The 26,658-nt window shown below is 38.1% G+C and overlaps 1 protein-coding gene across 2 annotated transcripts in view; it reads left to right on the forward strand.

Annotated features, from left to right (window-relative positions):
* INO80 (INO80 complex ATPase subunit) overlaps window positions 1–26,658 on the forward strand; it is a 70,026-nt gene that overhangs the window by 38,800 nt on the left and 4,568 nt on the right. For both annotated transcript variants that reach the window (XM_075030718.1, XM_075030719.1), the window contains 9 exons: window positions 827–967; window positions 5,995–6,220; window positions 11,975–12,102; window positions 16,871–16,965; window positions 20,754–20,826; window positions 22,486–22,644; window positions 23,999–24,101; window positions 24,680–24,768; window positions 25,633–25,788. In XM_075030718.1, the coding sequence (XP_074886819.1) occupies window positions 827–967; window positions 5,995–6,220; window positions 11,975–12,102; window positions 16,871–16,965; window positions 20,754–20,826; window positions 22,486–22,644; window positions 23,999–24,101; window positions 24,680–24,768; window positions 25,633–25,788 (1,170 nt within the window). The remainder of the gene's footprint in view (window positions 1–826; window positions 968–5,994; window positions 6,221–11,974; window positions 12,103–16,870; window positions 16,966–20,753; window positions 20,827–22,485; window positions 22,645–23,998; window positions 24,102–24,679; window positions 24,769–25,632; window positions 25,789–26,658) is intronic.

Below are 26,658 nucleotides of genomic sequence, written 5' to 3' on the forward strand. Positions count from 1 at the left end.
GTCAGAATAAAAACCAGGTAGCAAAAAAGGCTTAGTCTCTAAGCAGTTTATTTCATTGTTTGATGCAGATATTTACAATAAAAAAGAAGGTATAGTAACTAATGCAAGCAAAGAAAATTTAGTTTTCTGTTATTTTTCTGAGTCGAGCATCTTCAAAGAGCTCTCCCTACTTAAAACTGCAGTGTCATCTCAGTGGCCCCACTTTTGAGTCATTATATTTTTCTGTATCAAAAGGACATTGATACACTTGTGGCAAATTCCAGGTTTTACACTTGGGTGTGTTCATGTGTATGAGTAACCATGCTAGCACCTTGAAAGTCTTCAGGATAAAATTCAGAGCCATTTTGCACAGGAAAGGAAGAAAAGGTTGGAAAAGATGGAAGTCCAAAGATACCAGTCCAGTCTCATTTAGACTTAATTTTTTTCTCTGCCAAATTTCATTTTACCCATGCTTCAGGATAGATAAAGGAGTAGCTAGAAAACAGTTTGAGGGTCAGACCTACTAAAATATTCCCATACTTCCTGCATTATAAAAGCTAAGGTCAGAAGGTTCAGAGAAGGAAAAACTTGTTTCTGGTTCCAACTGAGCGTAAAGGCAAGTATTGATATGAGCTATTCTGATTTCAACTATTTCAGGATTTGAATGTTCTGATAATTACACAGAGATCTTATACACTGTCATTGCAGAAGATGTGTAGAGTTTCCTTTTTGAAAGAGAAATATTTGGTGAATGTCCTTTGTCTGTCTTTCTCATGGGTAGTTACAAGATTTAAGAGGAGGTTTTCTTTATAGACATAGTAACTTCTTAATTTTCATTTGTTTCCAGAACCTTGTGTTCAGTAGCCACTGTAAAGCAGTTACTGGCTATTCAGATCATGTCATACATCGAAGGAGATCAGCTACCTCATGTGTACGGTGCTGCCAGGTGACTGAGCTGCCGTCCTTCCTGTGCATAGCCAGTCCACGGGTAAGTCCAAGTTGAGTTGTAAATTATGTATTTTCTATTGTGTTTTAAATCTTGTTAGAATTGTGTCTTAGGAACAGGATGATCTATTAGCTTCTTTTGGTTGGGTGAAACTGTTGTGAGGATATCCTTTTGCTACTGTATTCAATAGTGGTTTTTTTCATAGGGGAAGTGACTGTAATGTGTACTGAAGGGAAAAGGAAAGTTGTAAGATGCACCCAACAGGAGTTACTCTGAGATACGTAGATTTCACTTTCTCTCCTAATACCAAAAGCAGTAAAATTACAGAAGAGATTGTCAAGTAGATTATTCCCCCATAATCTAAGGGGGAGATGTAAGTATGATAAGAACAGAATGGGTTGATTGTTTAGTCAACTCTTTGACAAAAGGGGGCTGAAGAGCAATGCTTTTTTGAAAAGGATGTTCTTTTTCTCTCATTGTGTCAGCTTACGCTCCAAAAAGGAAACAGCAAATTGCAGTATATAAGGATTACTGGAGCTGGCATTTTCTAAATCTTTTGGATATTAAGTGGTACTGCTTGGGATTGTCCATCAACAATTAACTGCATTTTGAAATTACTTTAGCTGAAGTTTCCTGGTCTGACGCAAGAGACCTTCAGTTGTGTTCGTTCCATGTTGTTGAATCTTGACAAAGCTGGACAAAATGTACTTAAATTAGCAGGCTATCCAGATGCTACATTCTTTGGTTACTGTTGACGTCATTGCTGTAGGCTTGATCAAATGGGGCTGCATGTGCAATTATACCTTGGCATCTGGAGAAGGGAGGATGGCAAATAAGACTCTGCTTATCACCTACACGCTGCTCCTCGAGCTGAATTCATCTGTGCCTGCAGCTCTAGGGGCCAGGAATCCGACTGAATTCTCAAAGTCGCATATCACCTTCCAGTAGCAATATATTACCTGGTTCAAGAAGTTATTCTGAGAGTAATTGTGAAAAACACTTCTTCAAATTCCTTTGATTTGTTGCCCTTTGTACTTAAATTTGTATTGCAGGTGAATATGTTGAATATTTCCTTTACATTAGGATGGGAGGAGAGGGGCTCAGAAGGCTACATAGGACAGAAAGACGAAGAGAGATCATATGTGACATACATTCTAGTGAATACAAGTTGCTTGTTTTGGCTTGGCTGGTATATAAAGATGATTCAAGTGGAGTCATGGCTTTTTGTTTCTAGGAATACAAAGACTTAATTTTACGCTTGTTAGAAACTTTTGGCAGGAGTGTAGAAGACCTGAAACAGCAGAAAGAGCACATATGTTCTCAGAAACGATAGCCTTCTGTTGTTTGACCTGTGATGAATTTTGGGGAGGTTAATGGAGCAAATGATAGAAATAGGAGCGTATGTTTACGTAGCAGCTTGGGGGGGGTAGTGGTGATGGGAGCTTTAGTGTTGTAGTTTTCTTTCTATGCAGGCAATCTTCCTGAGTACACACAGGCCTCAATCACAAAAAAAAAAAAGTGACTTGGAGGATGGATCTTGTAGTCTTGTATTCATTAAGAAGTTGATTAATTTGGTTTAGAGTAATATTGTTTGCTTTAGTAGCAGTTCGGTAGATCCCAGTGTGTCAGAGGTATTGTGGTGAGAAGTTGTTTTGGGCATCTCACAACACTTGAAAGGTTAACTTTGCATAGAGATAAATGGAGGAAGCACTTTACAATTACCCTAACTAAACTAAGTTTTTTAATTTAAGGTGGCAATGCATTCATATATCCCTATCACTATATTTTTTTGATGTATTTCTGAACCATGACTATTACATTCAGTCAGTTTGACAAGAATGTGTTGACATAGGAGGGTTTAGTACTAAGGACTACCCTACCTTTTGTTAGAACCACAAAAACAAACCTGGAAAAAAAACCTTTAAAAACTGTGCCATGACAAAAAGGAGAGAGGAGGAGCATGAACAAGCTTGAATGGAAGATTTTTTTTCATCTGTTTCAGAAGTGTGTAAAGCCATGTAAAAGATGCAGACTCTACCCTAGGAGTGTGTATATGCATTTAAAAAAGTGTGGAGCTGACAGTACAGATAGCCTTACATCCTCAGACGTCAGTCAGTGTTATACAGGCTTAACTTCCTACATGGGAAGATTTGTTCTTGTTAATGTAAAAATTGCACTGAGGCACACATACCGTTTGTCTCAAGATTGTCTCCTGCTAGCTCTTCCTTTAGGGGAGGTATTACTGAAATGTAGCTTGTAGAATTTTACGATGTGACGATTTTTCTTTTTAAAATCCTAGTGTATGAATCTCCATATTGATCTCAGTAGATAAGCCACATTTCTGTGTCAGAAATTAGTCTGCCCTGTTTTGTGTGTAATGGCTGTCTGTCCTAGAAGTATCCTGGAAATAAATATGATAAGTTGTCTGTGCTTGAAAGAGTATTTGTCCCAGTCTATACAGTGTAGATACATGAACTGAAATGTGATGGTTAATGGTGTCCCTTAAACAACCTAAGTCTGTACCATCATTTGCGGTGTACATCAGTGTTCAAGCAACAAGACTTGCTTGCGTTTTGAATTGAGGTTTTGCCCTTTCACGCTAAAGTCAGTCCTATGCTTTGACTGCAGGTGGCAGTACAAGATAGCATCAACTCTAACAGTATCTTTTAAGTAGTGGAAATATGTATGAAGTCTTAACATAGTCCCTTTCACTTTGCAGTGTTTCATGTGGCTGTGTGCATAGACCCATAAGATAATCTGGTTTAAAAATAGCTCTTGGCATCTTGCAAAACAATGGCTTTACCATTATTGCTAAGATTTTATATGCTTTTTTGTTTTTATTTCAATATGTACTATAATTGTGCTCATGAACCTGTTTAAACAATTGTTTGGCCCTTGCAAAGAGAAGTCTCTCTTTGTGAAATGAATTTATTCCTATGAGAAGAGCTCCTGTAAAACAGGAGTGGACCACAGGCTTCCACCCAGAAGATCTTGCTTAATACCTTTTACTTTGAGTTAGCTGGCAAATGTTCAGAGAGGTGCAGTCAGCATCTAAGATATCAGGCAGTCTGTCCTGAAGCATGGATTGTATCCTTCACCTTACAATTCTAAAGTGCAGTATTTAAAACTGGTGATACTTAAACTATATTATTGCTTATCATTTAGTTAAGCCATTAAAATATTTTAACTTGCATGATATATTGTTATATATGTATTATTCTCAGTATGTTGCAGTTAATTATGTCACGCTAGAGTAAGCTGGCACAAAAAATTAAAACCCCTTCAAATACATAAAAGCTTTTAATCTGCAATACAATGGTAGTTCTTTTACTGTGTTTAATGTTTCAGTTGTCCTATTACCACACTAATTCCCATCCCTACTCAATTTTGCAGAAACTCCGCTGCCTACTGTTCACCATCAAAACCTATAGACTCCCGTACTGTTTCATTGTATGCAGCTCTGCTTCCATTTCTAAATGTGAAAACTTTCACAAGTTTGATTTCCCCTGTTCATTTTCATTTGTTACATTGCCTTTCATAGTAGTCCTGTAGGTAATGTCATTTTGAACACTGTTAAGATTCATGACAATGTTTTTAACTTACATGAATTTACATGGATGAATTATTTTTTTAATTGTACTCCTGAAATAAAAGCAACAGTGACTTCTAAAGTAATGATATATTTGCTTCCTATATTAGTGAAGAAACCTACAAAGCATTGCCAATTTATAACTTGTCTCTGTTACAAGCCCATACTGTAAGGTTAATTGTCTAATATTAAACTTTAATTTCATTTTTATGTGAGTTTACAACACATTATTAAGTCTCTAGATAGTATGTGAAAGTTTCTACTAGCTTTTTTTTTGTAAACTTGGTTATAAATAGCTTTTGTAAACACTTACCCCAGAATGTTGGCCCAAAACAGACATATATTCAGAAAAGATAGAAAGAAGTTGGAGATCTGCACTGTATTGGAAAGATTCTTGTGCTAGATGGTGGATTGTTGTTTATTTATATTTGTGTGAAAGTGTTGTAATTGTATGTGCTTTGGATCATATGATTTAACTCTTGGTGGAGTATTGGAACTAAAACACAGCAGAGTAGGCTGTACTGCTATGTACCGTGGCTCAGTTCTGCTTTTGGTTTTTATTACTGCAGTATCTTGAAGTTGTCCCTTACTCTGGTAAGGGAGAGGTAAGAGACAGCTATAGATTGTACAAAGGACAGCCTTGTCTGCTGGAACAGACTCTTTACCCAAGGACCTTACAGCCATCAGCATACAGCTGTGTGGCTAACGTAGACCTTCCACTCTCTGTACAGATTTGGGTGGATGGGGCAGAGCAGGGGGAGTTAAAGTGACGGAGCCATTCCAGAATAGCTCACATGGCATGAAATCAGAGTTCCTGTGTTTGCAACACTGGTCTGTCCAGCTGGGTTGTATGTACTGAAGCAGGTAGTAGGGCAAGGGATTCATAGAACGGCCAGAAGAAAAAGATCACCCTGTGCTCACTTGCACTGTTTCTGTAGCCCACTTCTGTTCAAATCAGCTGTCAAGACCGAGAAATGCGTAGTTCCAAAACAGGGCTGTTTTCCTGTTCATTTTTTTTCCCTTTATAATTTATGTATCTTCCTAATTTTAAATTATCACATGAATTTCTGTTAAGGATGATATTTAAATCTCATCTCTGCTAGGTAAATACTTGATTGTGAAGGGCAAAAATAAAAATTAAAAAAAAAACTAAAAAAAGAAATCTAGGGAAAATGAGAAGTGCAGCAAGGATATTATTCTTTTACTCAGCTTTGCTATCAGTTGTGTAGCAATTGGCACAAGGCATTGTTTATCAGAAGGCAAGTAGTCTGTGCCTGGTTGTTCATAGGACTTTTTTTTGTGGTGTGGAGAGATGTTGCATCTTTGCTTATTTTAAGCCCAGCCTAAGATTGTTTTCCATTTGTATGTGTCATTTACAACTTGACTTTTAAAATTTGATCCTGTGGCAAGGTACCTGAACTGGGGATTTGGGGATGAGGGGAAATCTGAACAAGAATATTGATGAATATTTTACTTGTAGGTAACAGCTGTGCCGCTGGAGTTCTACTGCAATGACCGAAGTGCAGAATACGAGCGCAGGGCACTAAAGGAAGGAGGAAGTCTTGAAGCAAAGCAGTGTGTACTCAATGGAGCCCCTGAGCTAGCAGCTGACTGGCTGAAGCAATGCTCCCAGTTCTTCCCAGAGTATCCAGGAGGGCTGTTAGGGATCAGGCCTCAGAACGGCTGGTCTTTTATCAGGATACCAGGTAGGTTTGGAGGTTGTCATGGAACAGAGATGAGATAAATTAAGGACAGCTGGTCCTCGGTGGTAATTATGCTTGGTTGTGGGCTTTTTGAGGGGGTGGTTATGTGTTTGGTTTTCCTCCTGAGTGAAAGTTAACCCTGGTATCTTAAAATACACTCTGATTTCATATCCTCTATCTGGAGTAAAGCTGTCAATGGGTACTGAACAAGTCTAATACAAACTTTTCTAATGCTTACAAACCTCTCTTAGCATGTCAGCCCTCCAAATGACTGTAAAGAGATGGATTTGCTTACTAAAGCACAATCTACTCTCACAACCAAATACTATTTTGAGGTTGGAGATAGGAAGATTGCAGAAAAAGTAAGTCATACGTTGCCTCATAGTGTACTGAAAGACCTTCGTATTGACCTAAGAGATCTTTTGTTGGTCTTCATAGTGAAAGGATAAACATTACTCGTAGCAGTCTACCATGAGAAGGATGGGTTTGGGGACCAAGTTCAGAGGAAATTGGCCTGGAAAATAAGGCATGAGGGATTTACTGAGTTTCAGTTGGAATAAAGAAGATTTACTCATACTTTCTGGTAAAGCAGGAAAAAGATACCAGTGTACTAGTAAATTAAATGCACTTCATTTTTTCCTAGAATTAGACTAAGTAACCAAAGATTTTCTAGAATTTGATTGCCAATACTGGAGTGACTTTCATGGGCCGGACACGCTCTAGCTGTCGGAAGATGGTCCTGAGCAGTGAGCAGAATTCTGCAGAAAGTACTAGAGATCTGAGAGATAGCCAAGAGGAAAAACAGCTTACACTGCCAGATGCTAAGTTATTCCCAGACCCTTTTGGGTCAAGGATGTTTGGCAAGGGAAGTTAGTACAGTAAAAGGAAAATGGCCTTTTGCTTGCTACAGTCTGGTTTAAGAAGGTACCTCATAAGTACCTGGAGTCATTTGAAGCACATGCACATTTGTATCTATGTAGTGGAGAAATCCATTTTTCATGAGCTTGCACTAGATTAATGTTCAATGACAGTTGATGATTTTATAGTTTCTTCATGAATCCGTTGAATTGTTTATCAGTTATTTGGAAACAGAAAATTAAGCACTGTAGCAGAAAGAAGGGAAATGGTGAAGGGGGATTAATTAAGGTAGAAGGCATGGATAGAGAAATGAAGAAAAATAGTCGATGTAGAATAGAAAGAGAGCTGCATTCTCCTGAAAAGACTTCAATTTTAAGCTGATGACTTTGTCATCAGGAAAAATTTGTAGAGGAATAAAGATGGGGTACAAGAAGCTTACAGGAGTGAGTGAATAGGTGCAGGGTTAGGCAAATTGTTATCAAAGCACAGCAAAGAATTTGGTTGAGAAGGTGGTTGGGATGAGTGTGTTTTGTAATGCTGGGTTAATTTAGGAGGTGTCGCAGCTAAAAGTGGATTAAAAAAAAGTAGTTTTGTACAGCTATGTCTTAATTAGGTGGACAGTAGCATTCAAACCTAAACTTATTCTAAGAGGAAAGGGCACATACCACGACAGGACAACTGTGTCTATACGTGCAGGAACAGGCACAGTGCATTACAGAAAGTGACCAATGTGCTGAAGGAGCCATTTACAAGGCTGGAGTCTAACAAGTGTCAAATGGAACAGTAGGTGTGAAGGTCTGTGGTAAATAGGTGACAAGAAGAAAGCATGTATGTGTCTCTCCTAACCCTGATCTATCCTCTCCCAGACTCGGCGTTCCCAGTACCCTGGCAGCAGACTCAGCTGCGATCACTGTGGGAATCTCTTGAGGCTTTTCCTGTTCTTTGAAAGAAAAATGGTCCTGGATTAAATGGCAGGAAGTGTCTGAGTCCTTTTAGCATCGATAAAAAGCACTGGCCTCACTGGCTGTTTACTGTGAGAGCCAGCTAGCTCCTCACTGACCCCATTGTGCCGTGCAGACTGTCGGGAGGGGAACCAGGGGTGTCAACTGGAACCCAGACTTTATCTCTCTTTCCTCTGCTTTTTGCATGTCCAGAGGCACTTTTTCTCATTCTCCAGAGAGCGGTGAGCCCAGCTACAGTCATTGGCCAGAGCTCCTGACAAGGGTTATTTTGAGTCATAATCATTTTTAACTATTCTTCCCAGGCCATAGGATCCCACTGTATCCCCCTGTAGGTCCTTATCCCTGCATGGCTGGAGGCAGGGGCTGGGTTTTTTTCAGACTGAAAGCCATACAATACGATTTGACAGTTACTTTCTTTTCAGTCTCATTCTCTTTTTTATTTCGTACAGTGCTGAAGAACCCAAAAATTGCGTCCTAAGGAGATTTCTTTGATGTGCAGTCCAGGACCTCCATCTCCTGACTGGCTTAAAATTTTAAAAGTTCCTCTGATGCTATTTTAAAAAAAAAAAATTTTTTTAAATAAAAATTCCAAAGACACTGTCATTGGAAGTTTTAACTGATCATTAAAAATGGAAAATGTAGAATTGCAGATTTTGGAAACCCCATTTAAGAAAGAAGTAAACCGCCTTTTTCTTCCTCCAAGGTAAAAGGGAATGAGAAATAGAAGTGAGAGAAACTAGAGGTAGAAGACACTTTCTCCCCCCTGCTTTTGAATAATTGTGGTGTTTTCTGAAGATGGCATAAATAAAGAAAGAAATTTTCTGTTACCGCTTTCCAGAATTTGTCTTTTGAAGCACTAGGTGGCAGACTTTAAGCATGGAAAAATATTTGATCTTGGAAAACACAATGGTATCAAGATAGCACACTTAAAGATGCCAGGATAAAGTCAAATGGTTTTCTTTTCCGAGATGATAAATCTTGTTTTGTTAGTTCTGTTTTGCTTCCCTAAAAAAACCCAACAAAACCGAACACTTTCTCACCAGTGCAGTGTGCTCTGATGCTGAGATATTGGACAAATTACAAACTATTAACAAGTTGCTAACTTTTCAAACTGTAAGACCATCTGCAAATAAGTTCTTTACTTGTAATTTGTATTTTATTGCTATTTAAAAATAGTAACTTACACAATGGAGACCTAAGGAGCCAGCAGCAAAGGACACGCATCATTTCCAGTTACCAAAACTTAATTCTACCTATTCATGCCTGTGTGAGAAAAACAGTAGCATTTTGCTTTTGGAAACTTGGTAATGTGTTAATCTGAGTCAGTTGAGGTTGACTTTTGAACAGACCCTGTTTGTTCTCTCAGTTTCCTTCCAGTCAGATGGCTTCTGGTTAATAATCGTATTGGTTTGTCATGTATATCTAGACTTTTCATACTGCTTCACTCAATTTAATTCATTCTGAAATAGCAAGCTGACCTATTAGAATAAAAGCAGAATGTCATGGGTATATGGATTTAAAGGAAAGAATAACATTTTTTATAAAGATTAAACATTCCTACTGTGCAGAGTTTTTGACTTACATAGATGTATTTTAAAACAAAATAACCGTAAATCATTTCAATTTTTACTTAATTGCCTAAATTAAAAGTTTGATTTTCCTTAGAAGAATGCATGAAACTATTAACTATTTGTACATAATTGAGACTGAGTTCTGTTCTAGCAATGAGTGTGTCATTATACATTATGTTGCACTTAGAACAAATGCCAGCCTGAGCTGTGGTCTTGAGTTTTCCTTGCAGTATCTCCTTAGCTTGGCTCTGTAGTTGATGGATTCCCTAAGGTAGTTGCTAATGATTCAGGCATTGCTGTGGTACTTGCTCCTGGCAAAGCAACAAGATCACCTTCAAAAGGGAGAGCAAACTGGAGCAAAAGAGTGACTAGATAGGCAGACAAGCAAGCAAGAGCAGAAATGTCTTGTCTTGGATTCTTAGCTAGTGAATTGCGGGAGCATGGCTCTAAACTTACCAAAAGAGAGACCGTTCACAGCATTGGCTTATAGTGCAAATACAATAGATAATAATTTTAAGTGATATCGAAAACTCACAATTTTTTGAATTTCAGAAAGCAGGACTGTTGGCTGGATCTTCTGATGTCCTTATGTAGATCCCACTAATTCCAGCATCCGATCTGTTATTTATATTTAAGCTAAAGGATATTTTTGAAAGAGGTCTTGATTGACATACTAAAGCGATGAAGAATCCACCATGTTTCTAGATAAAAGAGCTGCTGACTAGTTTTTCATCACTATTGGAAGGATAAGAGGGAAGCGTGCCTTGTTTTTACAGTTTTAACAAGTCACTGGATACCATGCCTTTCTCTGATAGTATAAAGTTCTCTTCTGTTGTTAAAAACCTTTGTCCAAAGGAAGAACCTTGAATAGTGCCAATTGCTCTTTGAAAAATTGAAATGCATCAAATTTCTGAACTCCTTCACTGCGGGAAAAGTTTTTTAACACGCTGAAATCTTGGAGGTTTTTCCTGAACGCTTTCTGGTTTTTACAACGTTACTGAAAGGCATCCTAAACATAGGCATGTTTCAAAATGATCTTTTGAATTACATATAGAAGAACAACCACATTCCTGCTTTTTTCATCAAACCCCTGGTTGTATGGGCAAAAATCAAACTTAGCCCTCTGTGCCACATGACTGCACTTGGGCACTCATGGACTGTGTTGCCTGCCGTGCTCGTAAGATCTTTTTCGGAGTGCTGTTGTGTGATCTGTACTCCTCTCTTCCACTAGTATGAACTTGTTTTTAGCTATATTAAAATGCATGGTGCTCGGATGAATGAATTAATTTTTGTGTATACCTTTTTTTTTTAAATCAGAATATTGTGCAAGACAGTTAACTGCCTTGCAGAAAGCTGGGTTTTCTTCAGCCCATCAGTTAATTCATTCTGTGCCACAAGAAGCGTGCAGAAGTGTTACCTGCTAGACGTTAGAGAATGGTACCTGCTAGACATGTTGAAAATATTTGGATTCTGTACTAGCCTGCACCATCTGCGGTTGTTGACTTTCCGTTTTGGCTGTAAACCTAAATTCAGACATCCCAAAGAATAAGGAATCATCAGTGGCCTTTCCAACAGATAATTTTTTTGGAAGAAAATTTCTCTTCATCCTCTTTCAACAGTAACGTATTGTTTACTGAAGTTTATGTACAGAATGTACAAACAGGAAGATCGCCTTCCTGAAAAATACTTCATGAACAGTGCTGAAAGGGAGAGGACATGAAGTATTAAATCTGAAGTGACTTAAAAGATTGCCATCTGGAAACATTTCTTAAACAACAAAAAAAACCAGCCACCAACCCAAAAAGTGAAGGGCAGGGAAGAAAAAGAAAAGTTAAGGGAGTGCTGTGAAGGGGCTGTTATTTTACAGTGACCTAGAGAACTGTTCTTCACTTTCCACGTTGGTGAGGGATTTGATCTTGAAACTAGATCTCTGGAGGATAAGTCTAAAGCTCAGCAGCAGGTAGCAGCAAATGTCCAAAGGACAGCATTTCAATGAGCAAAGTGGAGAAAAATTTCTTCAACTGTCAAGGCATGTTGTGGTTGTTGATCTGGTCAAGATGAATCCTTAGATGACGGAAATGGCTGTCCTAGAAAGGATTGAGTCGATACTCGTGAGGAGATCAATCTGTGATGAGATTTTTTGCCAGGTGGATATATTCATATATTCCCGTCCCGGCAAACAGAAGTTATTGTTAGCAGTGTGATTTTAAGTGTCAGCCAGAAAGGATGTTGCCGTTTCTTCCATCACAGCTCGTTACTTTAGGGATTATAATGCAGTGAAGTGCTAGCAAAACTTAGAAGTTAACTTGTTGCATGTAGCTGTTTTGGCTTTGTTAGTTACCTGCTTTTCTTCCATTTCTTTTTAGACAAAGAGAGTCTGATCACTGACAGTGGAAAACTTCATGCTCTTGATCTTTTGTTGACACGGCTGAAATCTCAAGGACACAGAGTTCTCATCTACTCCCAGATGACACGGATGATTGACTTACTGGAGGTAGGAGAGCTATAACCTACAGAAGACATTCTGAAGATGCAGATTTAGCAACAGTGTTTTGGAGAAAATACTATAGTTTGGATGCAGCAAACCTGACGCAAAATTATTATACTGAAGGATACCCAGTTAATGCATTAATATGAGAATATAAGAGCTGCCATACAAAGTTAGACTTAAGGTCCAGCCTAGTGTCATGCTTCCACGAGTGTACAACAGCAGATGGTATGGAGAAGATGTGCAAGAATAGTGATACTTTACAATTAGTCTCTCAGCATCCAGCAGCTTGCAGCTCAAGGGCTTTCCGAGTCAGATGTACCTTCTGTATATTCAGTAATCCTAAATGGATTCTTCTTCCTTGATATTGTTCAGTTGCATCTTGAGTCTTTTTAAGTTTTTGTCATTTGCACTGCCCTGTGGCAAGGGGGTTGCGTGGCTTAATTATCCTCTTTTGCTGGTTTTGAACTGCTTCCTTATATTTTCATTTGATGCCCATGTGTCATTTTATTGGAAGAAAGACAGAGAACAGTGATTAATTTTACATGGTTTATGTTGCTTGTAATTTCACAGACTTTTACCATTTCCCTCTATCATCTTATTCCTGTGCAGAAGTTTGGTAGACATTAATAGTAAGAGGTTCTCTGGCATATATGATAGGAAAGAAATTGGGAATTTAGTCATTACTCATTATTTAAATACAGTCAGTCTGCCTCAGAAGGAAAAAAAAAAAAAATCAGTATTTGATTAGCAACCATGCCACCAAAGAGCTAGTCTGAAGAGACATTAGTAGGAGAGCTATTAATTTGATTTCCTATTGGTAGTACTTACAATTATTAGAAGGAGAAATACTTTTATTTCTCTGGGCTTCTGTTGAAGACAGCAAAGTTCGAGTTTTCAGCTGCATCTGAAAAAAGGAATATCTTGTGTGTCACAATGTCTCTGTCCCTTATCAGTGAAGGATTAGTAGTAATGACTTTAGTGACTATTGAATTCTGAGCAAGAATTAGGAGTCCTGATGCACATTGGTTTCAAAGAGGCAATCCTGATGAAGTTTTCTGACTGTGAATACATAGTAGGTGGGGAAATATTTGAATTTGGCAGTATAATTTCAGTACTGCTAAAATATCAAGATCCTATGATCCTTCAGCCATTAGTCCTAGGTGTACGTGGGCTCCCTCAGCAGTGTTTGACATGGGATACCATCTTCTCCCCAATAAAGTGAAGAGAAAAAGTGAGAAGCCTGAATCAATAGCCGGTATGAGTCCTGTATGAGCAGGAGTGTGTTTTAAGGTCAGCAGTTAATAGTTCAATAAAAAATCAGAAGCTGAATTTAGGTTTTGCTGCTGTGAGGAAAAACAGACCTTGCATGGTTGCAATTCTGTATTTTGGCTCTTTGCCCAGCATTGCTTCCTATGCCTCTCTTTTTGGCAAACATTGGACATGGTGCAGGTTTGTTGACACCCTGCATTACACCATGAAGTTCATAAAGCTGAGTGTTTAGTGTGTCTGTCTTTTCTGTTAGCATTCCATTTTGAAGGCTTGGGAGCACAGCATTTTGCTATTTTACCTCCTAAATTCTCAACTTTACTTGTTGGGTTTTATTACCCAAACAAGCCACCTACCAAGTCCTCTGTTTTTCTTCTCCCTACCCATGTAACAGAAGCTGGAGTTAAGCAAGCTAAGAATCAAACAAATACTCAGTTTTTAAAAAAATCCCTGCAAAAGTTGTGTAGCGGTAGATATTTATTTTTTTCCTGGCCAGAGATAGCAGAATACATCCCCTCTGCCTACTTGAATGTGAAACAACATAAGATGTCCTATTTCTTTTAACTGTATTTTGACTGTGTCAGTGTAACTGCTACGATATCATACTAACCTAATCTGTGCAGGGCAGAGAGCACAAAAGATTGTTTACAATGTTATAAAACCATGTCTGTTTGATTTAGCTTCAGCTGAAGAACTGCTGCTTAATTCAGCCAGTATAAAATGGCAGATATAAATACAAAGAGGAAAATTATTTTCTTTCAACAGAAAAGGATAAAGTATAAGTTCAGTACTGCTATTTCAGGCAGATGTGTATTTCATACTTTTTAAGATTGTGATGTTTGTTGTTCTCAGTGTGATTGCTTTCTCCTGTATGGGAGAGTAATTGTCCATTATTTCAGTGGGAATCACATTGCATTCATGTGATGAGGGGTCAAATTATATTCTGCATGAAGTCAAATGTCTTAGTTACATTCTACCAAAAGTTTATTAGTTGTGTTAAAACATAAGAGTACTCAGTTTGGACTATGAAAACATGTTATGGTTTTTGAGAAAGTATCAGTGTCAAAGCCCAGAGGAGCACTGACTTTAACGGCACTGCATTCTTACCATACTCGAGTCATTTTGTGTTGTTCATTTCCTGTATAGGTACTCTGTTACCAGGGCCACTTTCATTATTTTTCCTAGATTGATACTTTTGGTGGCTTGGTGACCCCTTACGCTAAACAAGATTGGCAGGTACATTTTTCAAGCAGGTCTAGTATAAGTGTCTGCGTGACATTAAAGCTTCCCCATGAGGCTTCCTGCACCCCATCACTCCTTGTGGGAATTAGAAAAATGAGCAGTCATCAAGTGCCTTCCACAATTACAGTACAAACCAGATATATTACTACTTGAAGAGTTTCTTTGCCCTCTCTCTTTTTCTTTTTTTTTTTTCCCTCTAAACCCATGCCATTTTAATGAGTGATTAAAGCACTAAACTGCTGACAAGTGTAGTCTAAGTTGCAATGCTTTTTTTTTCTTTTTTGTGAATTGAAAGAATGTACTGATAATATTTGGAAAAATAGTGGATAAAAACAGTTCACAAAAAAGGATGTTTTGTACGAGCACTGTTATGCTACTGTGAAGTATCCTTCTTGATCAAAGGAATGTGGATGGAGACAGACCAGAACCTGTTAAGCAGAGTGTTGAATAGATGATTAGCTAAAGGCTAATGTACTAAGCTAGTTTGTGGGGTGGGGAGGACAACCTATGAATGCCTGTATTACAAGTGTAGAATAGCTTATTCTTTTGTAATTTGTGCCTTAGTGGAAACATCGAGGGTCTGGGATAAGGATAAATGGAATGAAATAAGTTATTTTCTATTTGTGCTGAAGTTTGTTTAGAAGACACTAATGAAGAGATGGTTAATAGATGAGGGAAGACTAAATCAAAATGTTGAAAGATTGAATCATCATAAAATGATCACAGAAGACAGTAACAAAGAGATGGAAGGAAAAGGCCTTTGTGATAATAGAAAAAGGATTGATTAAATCTGGAGAAGAGGTCACATAATGCCTAACTGACAACTGTATCTCACTGGTTTTAGTTGGTGACAGAAACCTGTCACAGAAATGGAATAAATCAATAGTAAATTAGGGCTTGAGTGTGTGTGGTGAAGTAGCTGTTCTCTGCTTTAAACTTCTGTTGTTGTGCTCAAGAAATCATACTAGCCATGAGCTCTCTTTTGTATAGGTAGACCAAGTGTGACTTTGGCAATTTCCCCATTGTTAATTTTATTTACCCATTTTGCTCTTTCATCTGCCATACATTGAAGCTTCTTTCCAGTACAGAAGTCTTTTTCCCAGGTTCCTTGCAGTATGGCAGCTCTTTCATCTTTTCTGCAGTGGTAAAGCAGAACAAAAAGGAACAGGATCCCTGAAGGATAGGTGAAAAGGAGAACTGAGCATGGTACTGTCAGAAGGTTCATTAGAGTGCAAGCACTGCCATGTCTTCTCACAGCACATCAGTTCTGTATCTGCTGAATACTGCAGCTTGGAGCAAGATGAATCCAATAGTTCTTGCTGCTAAAGCACCATCTGTTTACTTTCTGTCTTCGGTAGCAGTCACAGCATCTCAAAAAGACACATGCGCCAGTAGGGTTAAATGTAATGAATGTAACTAGTAGGAGTTGTATCTTGTCAGCATGGATCACGTTGTTAAAGTATCAGAGGGTATCTTTCCAAAGAAACTCTATGGATATCTGTATAGCCTGAAGAGCTTTCCAAGTAAATCAGATTTTATTGATAATTGCACAGGTATCAGAAATTTCTGAGTACCTTAGAGCATGAAAAATGTCTCTCATTGGAAAAACCCTTTGCCTAAAGCATTCCTGATTGATGCCATTTGATTTGTGTCCCAGGCAATGGTTTCAGCGCTGCTGCTTGGCATGAGCTGTGGGCTTACACACCAATGTAATATGCAAAGTGTTCGTGTATGCAGTGAGATTCACAGGCTCTTTACTAGCGAGATAAAGCCTGCACAGACATTACTGTACAGTACTGGGTTTTTAAAACCACTAGTCAAATAGTTTAAAATCATCAGGGAGCAGAGAGAGTTGGTTTGTTAGGAAAGGTTCGCTTACACGGTCAAAGCTCAGGATTTAGTAAAAATTTAGACTTGTGAAAACAGACTTCCTAGTTTAGTGATTTTATTTACCTATTTGTTTATAGAAAAAGGCATGTACCATAACATTGTCTGCAGTGCAGCAAATGCATCCCCAACTCTGAACTGACATCATCATTTATCTCTTACATGAAATGCAAAAACTGACGTATGATTGAGTAGCTTTAATTTCTGAATTCCTAAAGTATCGCTTACATAAGATTTATTATAGCATATTTGTTGATGACATTTAGGGATAATTTTTTTTTTTAAAGTAGCAGTTCTGCTTTTATTGTTTTTTCTGGGAGAATCAAGACTGAACAGTATCAAGAGCAACTATTTTTCTCGTGTGCGTTCTTTGCAGGAATACATGGTTTACAGGAAACATACCTACATGAGACTGGATGGTTCTTCAAAGATTTCTGAACGAAGGGACATGGTGGCAGATTTTCAGAACAGGTAATGTATTTTACAAGGTATTTCTGTGCTAAATTACGTGTACATAGAGAGTTGGTATAAGATGTAATGGAAATAAATGAAATTTGCACTTAAATTATCATTCCTGATACCAGATGGACTCATTTATCTGAAGCAATTTCTAGGTGGTTTGCTGACCAGGAGTCACTGGTGTTGATATTGAACCCAGTTGTATTTAGGAATTGGTCATCTGTGAAACAGTATTGGAAGCAATTTTAGCGTACCCACCTATTGTGCTTCTTGCCATTCCAAATATGCTGTTGCTTATAAAGAAGCTCAGTAGAAAGGCAGCAAATGTTTGTTGTTTATTATATACTCTGACAATTGACACTGTGAAGATGAGATTGAAAATCTTGCATATGCTAGAGCTTTGAAAGTGACCTAGTTTTCTGCAAAACAAACTGTTTAAGCATGTTTTATTAAGAAGCCTTAAACTAATATACAAGTGATAAAATGGGGTTTTTGTTAGATAGTAAGATATGCTAACTCTTTTAATTTATTAAAACAAAATGGATTCTTGCCATTTTTACGAGCACATCAGGAAAGAACAGTGTGTAATCATCGTATTTTAAGTTACTATATTTTAGTATAACTTTGTCTCTACTAGGGTGCATTATTTTTAATGATTTAATTTATCATTATTAAGTTTCCTTTTAATCATGAGTTATAGCTTGACAGGGTGTCACGTTGATATGGTAGTTCACAGTAAGGTTACCCTTCCTGAATGTTGGTGTGAACTTGTAAGAAGGTTGCTTTTCTTTTTCAGAGGAGTTAGGTTCATAGATTGTTGTTTATTGCATGGTGAAAGCAGCATTCTAGACTAGAGAATAGTCCTTGCATTAGCGGTCCCAAGGTATCATAGCTGAAGATAGGAGGGGAAGCCATATACAACCTTTCAGGCCACTGGTTCATGAGGCTTAAAGACCTGAAGGACTGTCTTGCAATGATGAGTCTTATAGTGAATTCCTCAGAGCAATAAAACTTGAAAAGAACACATGCCAAATACCTGAAGTAAGTGAGAGGACCATGCAGTACCTTTCTTCCTGTTTCCAGGTGTCAGAAACAGGTTTCTTGCAGGTTATGATGTCCTCCTGGAATCCTGACTTGTTCTTGTAAGGTTCTTTAACCAAAAGAAGTGAAGAAATTTGTTTTTATTAATGAACAGAATTTGGTTTTATTAATGAATAGAACAACTGAAGAAAAATAATCATTTTGGTAGGAAATCCGTTTGAGATATAGGTCAGCCAGTGTAAACAAGAATTCCTATTAAAATGTTAGTTGAGTTCCTCTTATATATGATATACTTATGAGAAATATTTCCAGGAAAAAAGCCTGACTGAGACTAAACTGTCCTGCAGGATATCCTAGCAGGGTGCTGAAAACATATAGCTATAGAATGATAATTTGTTCCTGTAGTCTGTGGCACTGTCCACTTTCTTTCCTTCCCATATGGCATTTCCAGAAGCATTTCACAGCTGGATGTTCAGGTGACTGTCTATATGCATGTTCCACTATTGTCACAAGAGTGAAAAGATTTCCTGGCCAAGGATGACCTACATGGCAAGCAGGCATCTGCTGACTCTTTTGGCCTTGTACCTGCAAGATAAAGTCTAGAGATTGACAGCTCAGCTTCAGTTGCTCCCAGCTGCCCATAGCTCAGAATGGATTTTTGTACTCTTAGATTTTGGACTGCCAGAAACCTTTCTAATTTTAGAGTTCTTGGCACTTTTTTTGTGTGTGTTAATTCATAGTTTTCATAATAGTTTCTGTTGTCTATTGGTAATTTCCTTAGGGGGGGCAGGGGGAAATCTTACCTTGGACCAGAATGGGTTCTTTGAGAGTCTGTTTTTTATGATACAGACTTGCCAGCTACTTGTGAATGTCTTGGAGTTTGAGTCCTGAGAAAATAGTTCCACTTGACCTGCAAGGATATGGATTCCAAAGCCCTTAGTTTTTTACATTTGTAGAGTTGTACTAGCATATGTGTAATAGCCTGCCATACACTCGCACTTCCTCCAGGGAGGGCAAGAAAGACCTTAGATTTGATGAGTGGACTTTCAAGGACCGGCTGCCTACACATAGTTAGTCAAGAAGGAAATGACCCATGCTGCTCATTCAGCAGGAGTTTCTGGTGCTTTACTTGCATGCACTAGTGTACAGACAGTGTGGTACCAAAAGAATGTGGCATTGCAGAGTGTCTTCTCTTAAGCAGAGGGCCTTGTTCTGTCACTGTCGAAGTACAGTATGTCAGCCTCTTTGGAGTCCTTACTGGTACTGTCTGCTTTGTTTGCATCAACCTGTTCACAGATCCATATGGTGTTAAACACTTTTAAATACCGCTGACACCCCAGTGGCACTAGTGAGGTTTACAACCTTAGCAGAAACCCTGATTTTACTGTTACCACTTGCGTTTTCATCAGTACTTGGTCATCCTACACACAGACCTGTCTCCTTTGTCTTCTGCGTGCACAGGGTTAGAACAGCCATTGAATCTCAACATCCATTGTCCATTTTGTCTGACTCCTCAGACTGTAGCTAGGGCTTAATGCACTGTTACAGGTTGTGCCCCACCTTCCTCAGTTAGGTGAAGGATTATTAGGCTTAGAGGATTATTCCAAGTCAGATATTGGGATGCCTCATCTCTCTCTTAGCAGCCGGCATCCCTGAATCTGGTGCCAGCAAGTCTAACCCTTGGGGCTAGTATGACCGTATTAGGGTTTGTGGATCTCCCAAGGAGGTGTTCAGAGATAGCTTTCCTGAAGTGTGTTGTGGAATGACAGTCTATATTCTACTAGGGCCTTCTGTCTGGAGGGCCACGTTTGCCAAGGGCAACTGGTTTGTCATCAATTTTTATGCTGTCTGAGGAGCCCCAAGGTACGTAAATGTAAGACAGCTAGCGCAGACTGAAAATGCTCCAAGGTGGGAAGGACAGCTTGTGTGCAGTAATAATGGAGTTCACTTACAGACAGTGTGTTTCAAAGAACTTAGAGTGAAATGAATTACTCTTGCTTTTGTGCAGTATCTGATCATTAGTACTGTCTACATGCCTGAAACATTTTATGGTCAACAACTGAATTGTTACATAACTATCTTGAAATGAATCAATTTATTCTCATTTTACAGGTAAGAAAAGTGGACAAAAGAGATTAGAGCTTTTAATTTGAATCAGCAACACAATTAGGACTAGTCTCGAGAAGTTCTTAGACTGAAGGACTTCTCTTTGTGCCAGTAGACCCTTGTCCTTTTGTAATGTACCTCTATATTTGCCAGCTTGCCTTTATATTAAGATTATTCTTCCTGCCTGCCCCCCAAAGTTGTTTGTTCTGTTCAAAGCACCGAATTTAGAACAAAACTTGGATCTACACAGTTTCAACACTTATTTTTCTTTCTTTATCAATTGAGCATTGTTAAGGCAAGATATTTTATCATCGATCAGTTCTGTGAAACAATAAATTGTTCTTTGTCCATATGAAATCTTTATTTCCAATGTGGGCAAGGTAAACAAGCCCTGGTTTGTTTTGATAGAGATTAATAAGCTGCTATTGCAAACCAAATGTTTGCATGTTCTGACACTCCTGATTTGTAGATTATCTTCTCTCACTCATTCATATGTGGTTTTCTTTCTTGACCATGAACAGCACAAAATGTTCTGAAGTGTTCAAGTAATAGAAATAGCCCTGATCACTTAATATGGGTCAAAAAATTTACTTCTGTGGTTATTTCTTGTTCATTGTGCACAAAATAAGGGGGTTTTAATCTTTCCTCTACAGGAATGATATATTTGTGTTCCTGTTAAGCACAAGAGCTGGAGGCTTGGGCATTAACCTTACAGCTGCAGATACGGTAGGTGAAGTTTGGTAAAGTAATACAGAATAAAAAATTGGCTTACTGGTGTTTAGTTTTCAGTATAAGTATTTCTTTGCTTTTCCTGCCTCATATGCTTCCACCCACCATTTTTCCCAAGCTGCTCATCTCCTGCCTCCCACCCTCACGATTTCTGGAAAGTTGGTCTTTCTGTGTGAAAGTTGACACTCTTTACCGTGCTGATCAATATTTTTTAGTACTGCCATTCACATCATGAAATTGAATAACCTTGTTTACTTTGCTCATATTTACAATATAGTATTACCTTCATGATAAAGTTGTAGAATATTGGACATGTGGTACACAGGTTTTGGTTGTAGTTGGACATATCTTTCTTCTCCCCACATACTTTAGTACCAGAGTCTAGAAAGGAGTTGGATGACTGAAGGGGTCTACAGATGCAAATGACACTTTCATACAATGAATGATGTTTCATGTATGACTGCTCTTAAGGTTCAGCTGCAAAGGAATCAGTAGAACAGGTATCGGTTGCTCTTTTTGCTGTGCACAGAAGAATGAAGCAATGCCTCTAAAAGTACCAAGTCATTTGTAGTTGAATATCAGCTAGTCAGGAAGGATAAATTGCTTCCCACCTACTCACCTAAGGTGTAAAGGCATACTGATTTAGGTGAATTGCAAGGATTTGCACTCTGGATCAGCTGCCACTAATCACTAGGGAAGGAATACTGACCTACATGAACCATTTAGCTCTTCAGTAACAGCTATTCTTGTGTTTCTAACCCAATACCGTGTGTGGATGCAGATTTGACCCCAAGACAGACTGTAATCCTTAGTCACACAAAACCAAAGATCTCTGAATCAAAAATATTACTTTTTTTTTTTAAATACCCCATCATATCTTGCTGTCATTTAAATCAGAAGAAAGCAAGTATCTGTAGGATTTTCAGGGTTGAAAAGTTCTCTCAATTGAAGTTGCTTCAACAGAGGAAATAAACAGATGGAAGCACAGACATGCTCCTGCAGGCTCCTTGCACGAGCATTTTTAGTTCTGTGGTTTTGTAACTTTCTGAATACTTTGCTGTCTAAAAATTTTTTTTTCAATGTTTCTGTTTTGTATGCTCACTGTGCATCAAGTACTGTTGGAATGATAGGGCAATATGAATGTAATGTGGCATTTCAGTTTTGTAATAAAAGGACTAGAAGTGTTAGACTAGATTAGCCTTTATCCAGGTTTGAAAGAAAAAAAACCTGGAGTGTTACTTTCCACGTTAAATTCTAATTTTATGGGCTTTTTCTTCTTAAGGTAAGTAACACTAAAATGGGTTCATGATGTGGTTAGCCTATAATTAATTACATGTCGGTGATTTAATGTGGTGACAAACTTAGGAATTTTGTGCCTCCAAAGCAGATTTGTTGAAGAAGGTACTAAAGACATTCTGTGGAAGTTGAAACATTCACAGTGTCAATTAGTTTGAATTCATCTGAAATGCAATGGAAAAGACTTAATAGGACTGGGCAAAACTAGGTTAATACAGCCTGCAGTGGGGTGGTAATTCTGGGGGGTGTACAGTAGAACTTTTATTTTTATCGGTATATTGGATTTTTGTTCATTTTATCACCAGGTGCTCTAAATGAATGGTTTCATTTAATCCTTTCTGTTCTGGTGTTCTTTTGCAGGTAATTTTCTATGACAGTGATTGGAACCCAACAGTAGACCAGCAAGCCATGGACCGGGCGCACAGACTGGGTCAAACAAAACAAGTCACTGTGTACCGGTTGATATGTAAAGGCACCATTGAGGAGCGCATCTTACAAAGGGCTAAGGAAAAGAGTGAGGTAGGAATAAAGAAATCATCTGGAACAAGAAGTTACAGAAACGGTATCAGAAAACACGTATCAAAATGAGTGAAGAAACATAAAAAGTACCTACAGGGAGACAGAAGAGAAGCCAAAAGGGAGTGTCTTTGTTCAAATAAACAAATCTGTGTCCCTAACACAGCAGCATTACAGCTGCATTGTATGAACTAGGAAGAAACTAATTATTTACACTATGACTTCATGAAAACTATTTCTTATGATCCAGTGAAACTACTCATGCTTGCTTCTTTTAGACTAGAGCTTCTGTCTTTGCTGTTAGGGCTACTGATTCCTCTCATGTTATACCACAGCTGAATCTTTTTTTTTAAAGACATTTGGAAGGTAATCAGGTGAAAATTATTTGAGGTATGAGGGTTGCCAGAAGTGCTCAGTGTCCTGCAGCATCAAGCAGTAAGTGTATTAGAAACTTTAAACCTCATGACACTTTATTGGCCAGAAGAAATTAAGCAGATTCGTTTTCTTTGGTAGCAGTAGGTATACTATATACAACATTCAGATGTTTTGTGTACTCAGGGTGTCTTTTAGGTTTTGTCTTAATTAGATGCTGATCATGGTGCTGCAGCAACTGAAGCATTTCCAGCTGAATGCATTCATGTTTCCCATGTTGAAACTTACCCATTTTCTCTAGGATACTGCACTAGAGTCACCTGATACCAACCTGAAAATAAAGTGTCATCTTTTTGCTAGTGATCCAGATCATCAAAATAGACTTATGCTAAAGCTTGTTCTCTTTTGCCAAGTTACAACTCTTCTTTGTTGCTTGTGAATTTGGGGAGGGAGGAGGGCTATATACTTGCAGTAATAGAGGTTGAGTGAATTGCTTAAACTGAGACACTGACTCAATATGGAGATTCAGTTTTCAGTCAAGGAGGCTAAAAATGTTGTATCCTTTAAGAATGTGATCTGCATGATCCTCTGTGCAGATTACTTGAAAGATTGGATTGGCAATTTATACCTGACAGGAGTACTGCTGTATTTTTTCTTTTTGTTCAGCAGTATATTAATACTGTTATCATTTGTTGTTTGGTACATGGTGCTTTAGAAGTAGTGCAACTTTGCACAAGGAATGGCAATTTACTGCTTTCTAGCTCGGTTGCTTCTCATATTTTATACTCTTAATTATACTCTTAAGAAATCTTCTCTGAAATTTTGCTACTAACTTTGGTATGGAAGAAAAGTTGAGTCAATTCTGACTTACACTGATGTGCTGGCATCTTTTTTTGGCTGGCTTTCAGTGAAAGGTAGTGAGAATAGTTCAAGGCTGCTTTGAGTAATTTTTCCTTTTTTCCTCTCTTATTTTTTTACCTTCTAGATCCAACGCATGGTTATTTCAGGTGGCAATTTCAAACCTGACACCTTGAAGCCAAAAGAGGTGGTCAGCCTTCTGCTGGATGATGAGGAACTAGAAAAGAAATGTATGTAAAATTCGTGTTGCAGCATTTTCCCCATCTCCCACTTCATTAGCTTACGAAATCTCTGTTTTTGTCTCTACAAACATATGTATTGCTGATAACAACTTCTGTTTCCTGGCTCTTTTTGTATTGCTAACTCTTGTTAGTACAAGCTGGTTTCGTATCAGTGGTGAGCTGAAAGATGAAGTTGTGCAAGAGAGACATGATGATGCGATAAAGTTTTTATTGGCACTCATTCAGGATCATTGCATTGTTCATGAATGACAAAGCTTCAACAAGAATTATGTAGGTCATAACAAGAAAAGTATTAGTAAAAATGCTGTATTTCATCATACTTTTGAAGCTGTATTAGAGGTATATGCTTTTATGTTGCTTGAAAGAAGAATTTCACTATAAGACTTTTGAGTAATTTGGATATAAATACAAATAGTTTTAATACAGTAGTGTTTTGAATGTGGTTGATTTTTAATACAGCTGACTTTTCTCCACAGTTCTGTTAGAACTACAATTTCTTGTAAGTTTCACGAAAGGATATGAAATATCTTTCCAGTGGTGACAACTCTGTATTTCTTTTCTGACAGTGCGTCAGCGTCAAGAAGAGAAGCGACAGCAGGAAGAAACAAATCGTGTGAAGGAACGTAAACGTAAAAGGGAAAAATATGCTGAAAAGGTACTTTGATGCAAAGGAGATTGCCTGTGTTAGTGATAGAGCCGGAAGAGCTTCAGGCTCACTATTATGTGGTGTGGAAACATATTATGCAAAGGTAGACTAATGAGTAAAGCCTTCTTCCCTTCAGCGTTGAATATCAATCTGTGACACTTCGTTACACAGAAGAGGGATATTACAAAATACATAATGCATAGTTATCTGTATTTTAGTATCATTAGCAAGTTGAAAAATAAGGAAGTACTGCATACCCAAACAACACTGTAGATCACCAGTGGTCTATACACAACAATTTGAAGACTCATGCTTGAAGAAACCAAAATGATCAACTGATCATTCTATGGCGTATAAAATGGTGGCTTAATCAAGATTTTGTTCTATAAGGACAAAAAGGGAATGTAAATGAAACATCAAGCACAGATAAAACCTATATAGCTATCTGGCTTCTGTGGAACAAGGGGAAGATTGGTTTGTTTAAAAAAGATCATTAAAACTAGTTTATGAACAATCTGAGTTTTTGAGACAGGGAGGCTTTGCATTAATTAATTGGAATTTTGTGTAATGGTAAGGAATTTCAAGCTCGCTCCAAAAGGTAATGGAAATCAAAGTAATCTTGTAAGAGTAATTCTCCATTATTCCAGCTATTTCAGAAACAGAAGAAAAAAAAACCCAAGCCCTACTTAAATCTAAAGAAGGAGCCTTTAAGGGATCTGTTACTGTGTCCTTCAGAAACTTGTTCTGGGAAATTCTGGACATGGTGTTCCTGGAGTTATAATACTACAATAGATGTTGAGATTTGGGGTTGCTTATTCCCTTTCCTCTGTTTTATCGTCCTTTTCATTCCTGGTACTGTTTTATTTATTTCAGAAGAAGAAGGAAGATGAATTGGATGGGAAGAGAAAGAAAGAGGGCATGAACCTTGTGATCCCATTTGTTCCCTCAGCTGATAACTCCAACCTGTCTGCTGATGGGGATGACTCCTTCATTAGTGTAGACTCTGCCATGCCCAGCCCTTTCAGTGAGGTAGGACTCACTACTGCTTTAAACTATATGCTATTTCAATTGTAGCCTTACATCTTGTAGGATTCTTGCTTTCTTATCTTAGCTAGTGTAGAACTTGAAGTATGTGGGGAACAATGGAAATTAAAATAATTTATTGAAAACACAACTGCTAATAAGGTGCGTTACAGCTGCTCATGTTATTTGACATTCCATTATACCCCTCTTCATTCGCTCTCTGCCTCCCTTTCTTACAGCGTGTTCATGCCCTGACTCTGCCCTTTCAGCCCCTGAAATTTTCCATTCCTGCCTGCAGTCCCACTTACTGTCTTGCTACTTTCTTCTCCCTCTTTCTTGCCTTTGTCATGCTCACATTTATAACCATGTGCCTTTTTCAATACCAGTACCTTCCATAGCAAAAAGAGTCTCTTTCTGCTCCTGGACCAAACAATGTCCCTCAAATAGCACCTTGACGTTCAGTGTCTTTGTACGTACTCCTCACTAGTCTCATCTACATCTCCTTCTCTGTTTCCTTCCTTGCTTCTGATTCTGAATTAGTCTGGGGTTTTTTCTCTGGAATTTAAGTTGTAAATTCTCAGTGGCACACATCTTACTTTCCTTTCATCTTTCTGTAAAGCATTGCAAACTGGTTTTGGCAGCAAATGATTTTGTTCTATACTGTGTTGATTAAGATTCCTATGTTGCATTGTTCCATTATTGACCAAGATTTTTTATTAGCAGTAGTCGGAGGTTAAGAATCCTGTTGTTTTCTTTCTTGCAGTTGAAGGTGCACAGTTGAACAGTAGTTCTCTTGAATCTCTGCTGAGACCATTAGTCTCCTGCTTCTTAACATCTGTTTTCATGAATTGAAATTAAGTAGCTCCTGGAGGTCTT

This window comes from Buteo buteo, chromosome 6 (assembly GCF_964188355.1).
Source record: "Buteo buteo chromosome 6, bButBut1.hap1.1, whole genome shotgun sequence".
In the NCBI taxonomy this organism is placed as follows: domain Eukaryota; kingdom Metazoa; phylum Chordata; class Aves; order Accipitriformes; family Accipitridae; genus Buteo; species Buteo buteo.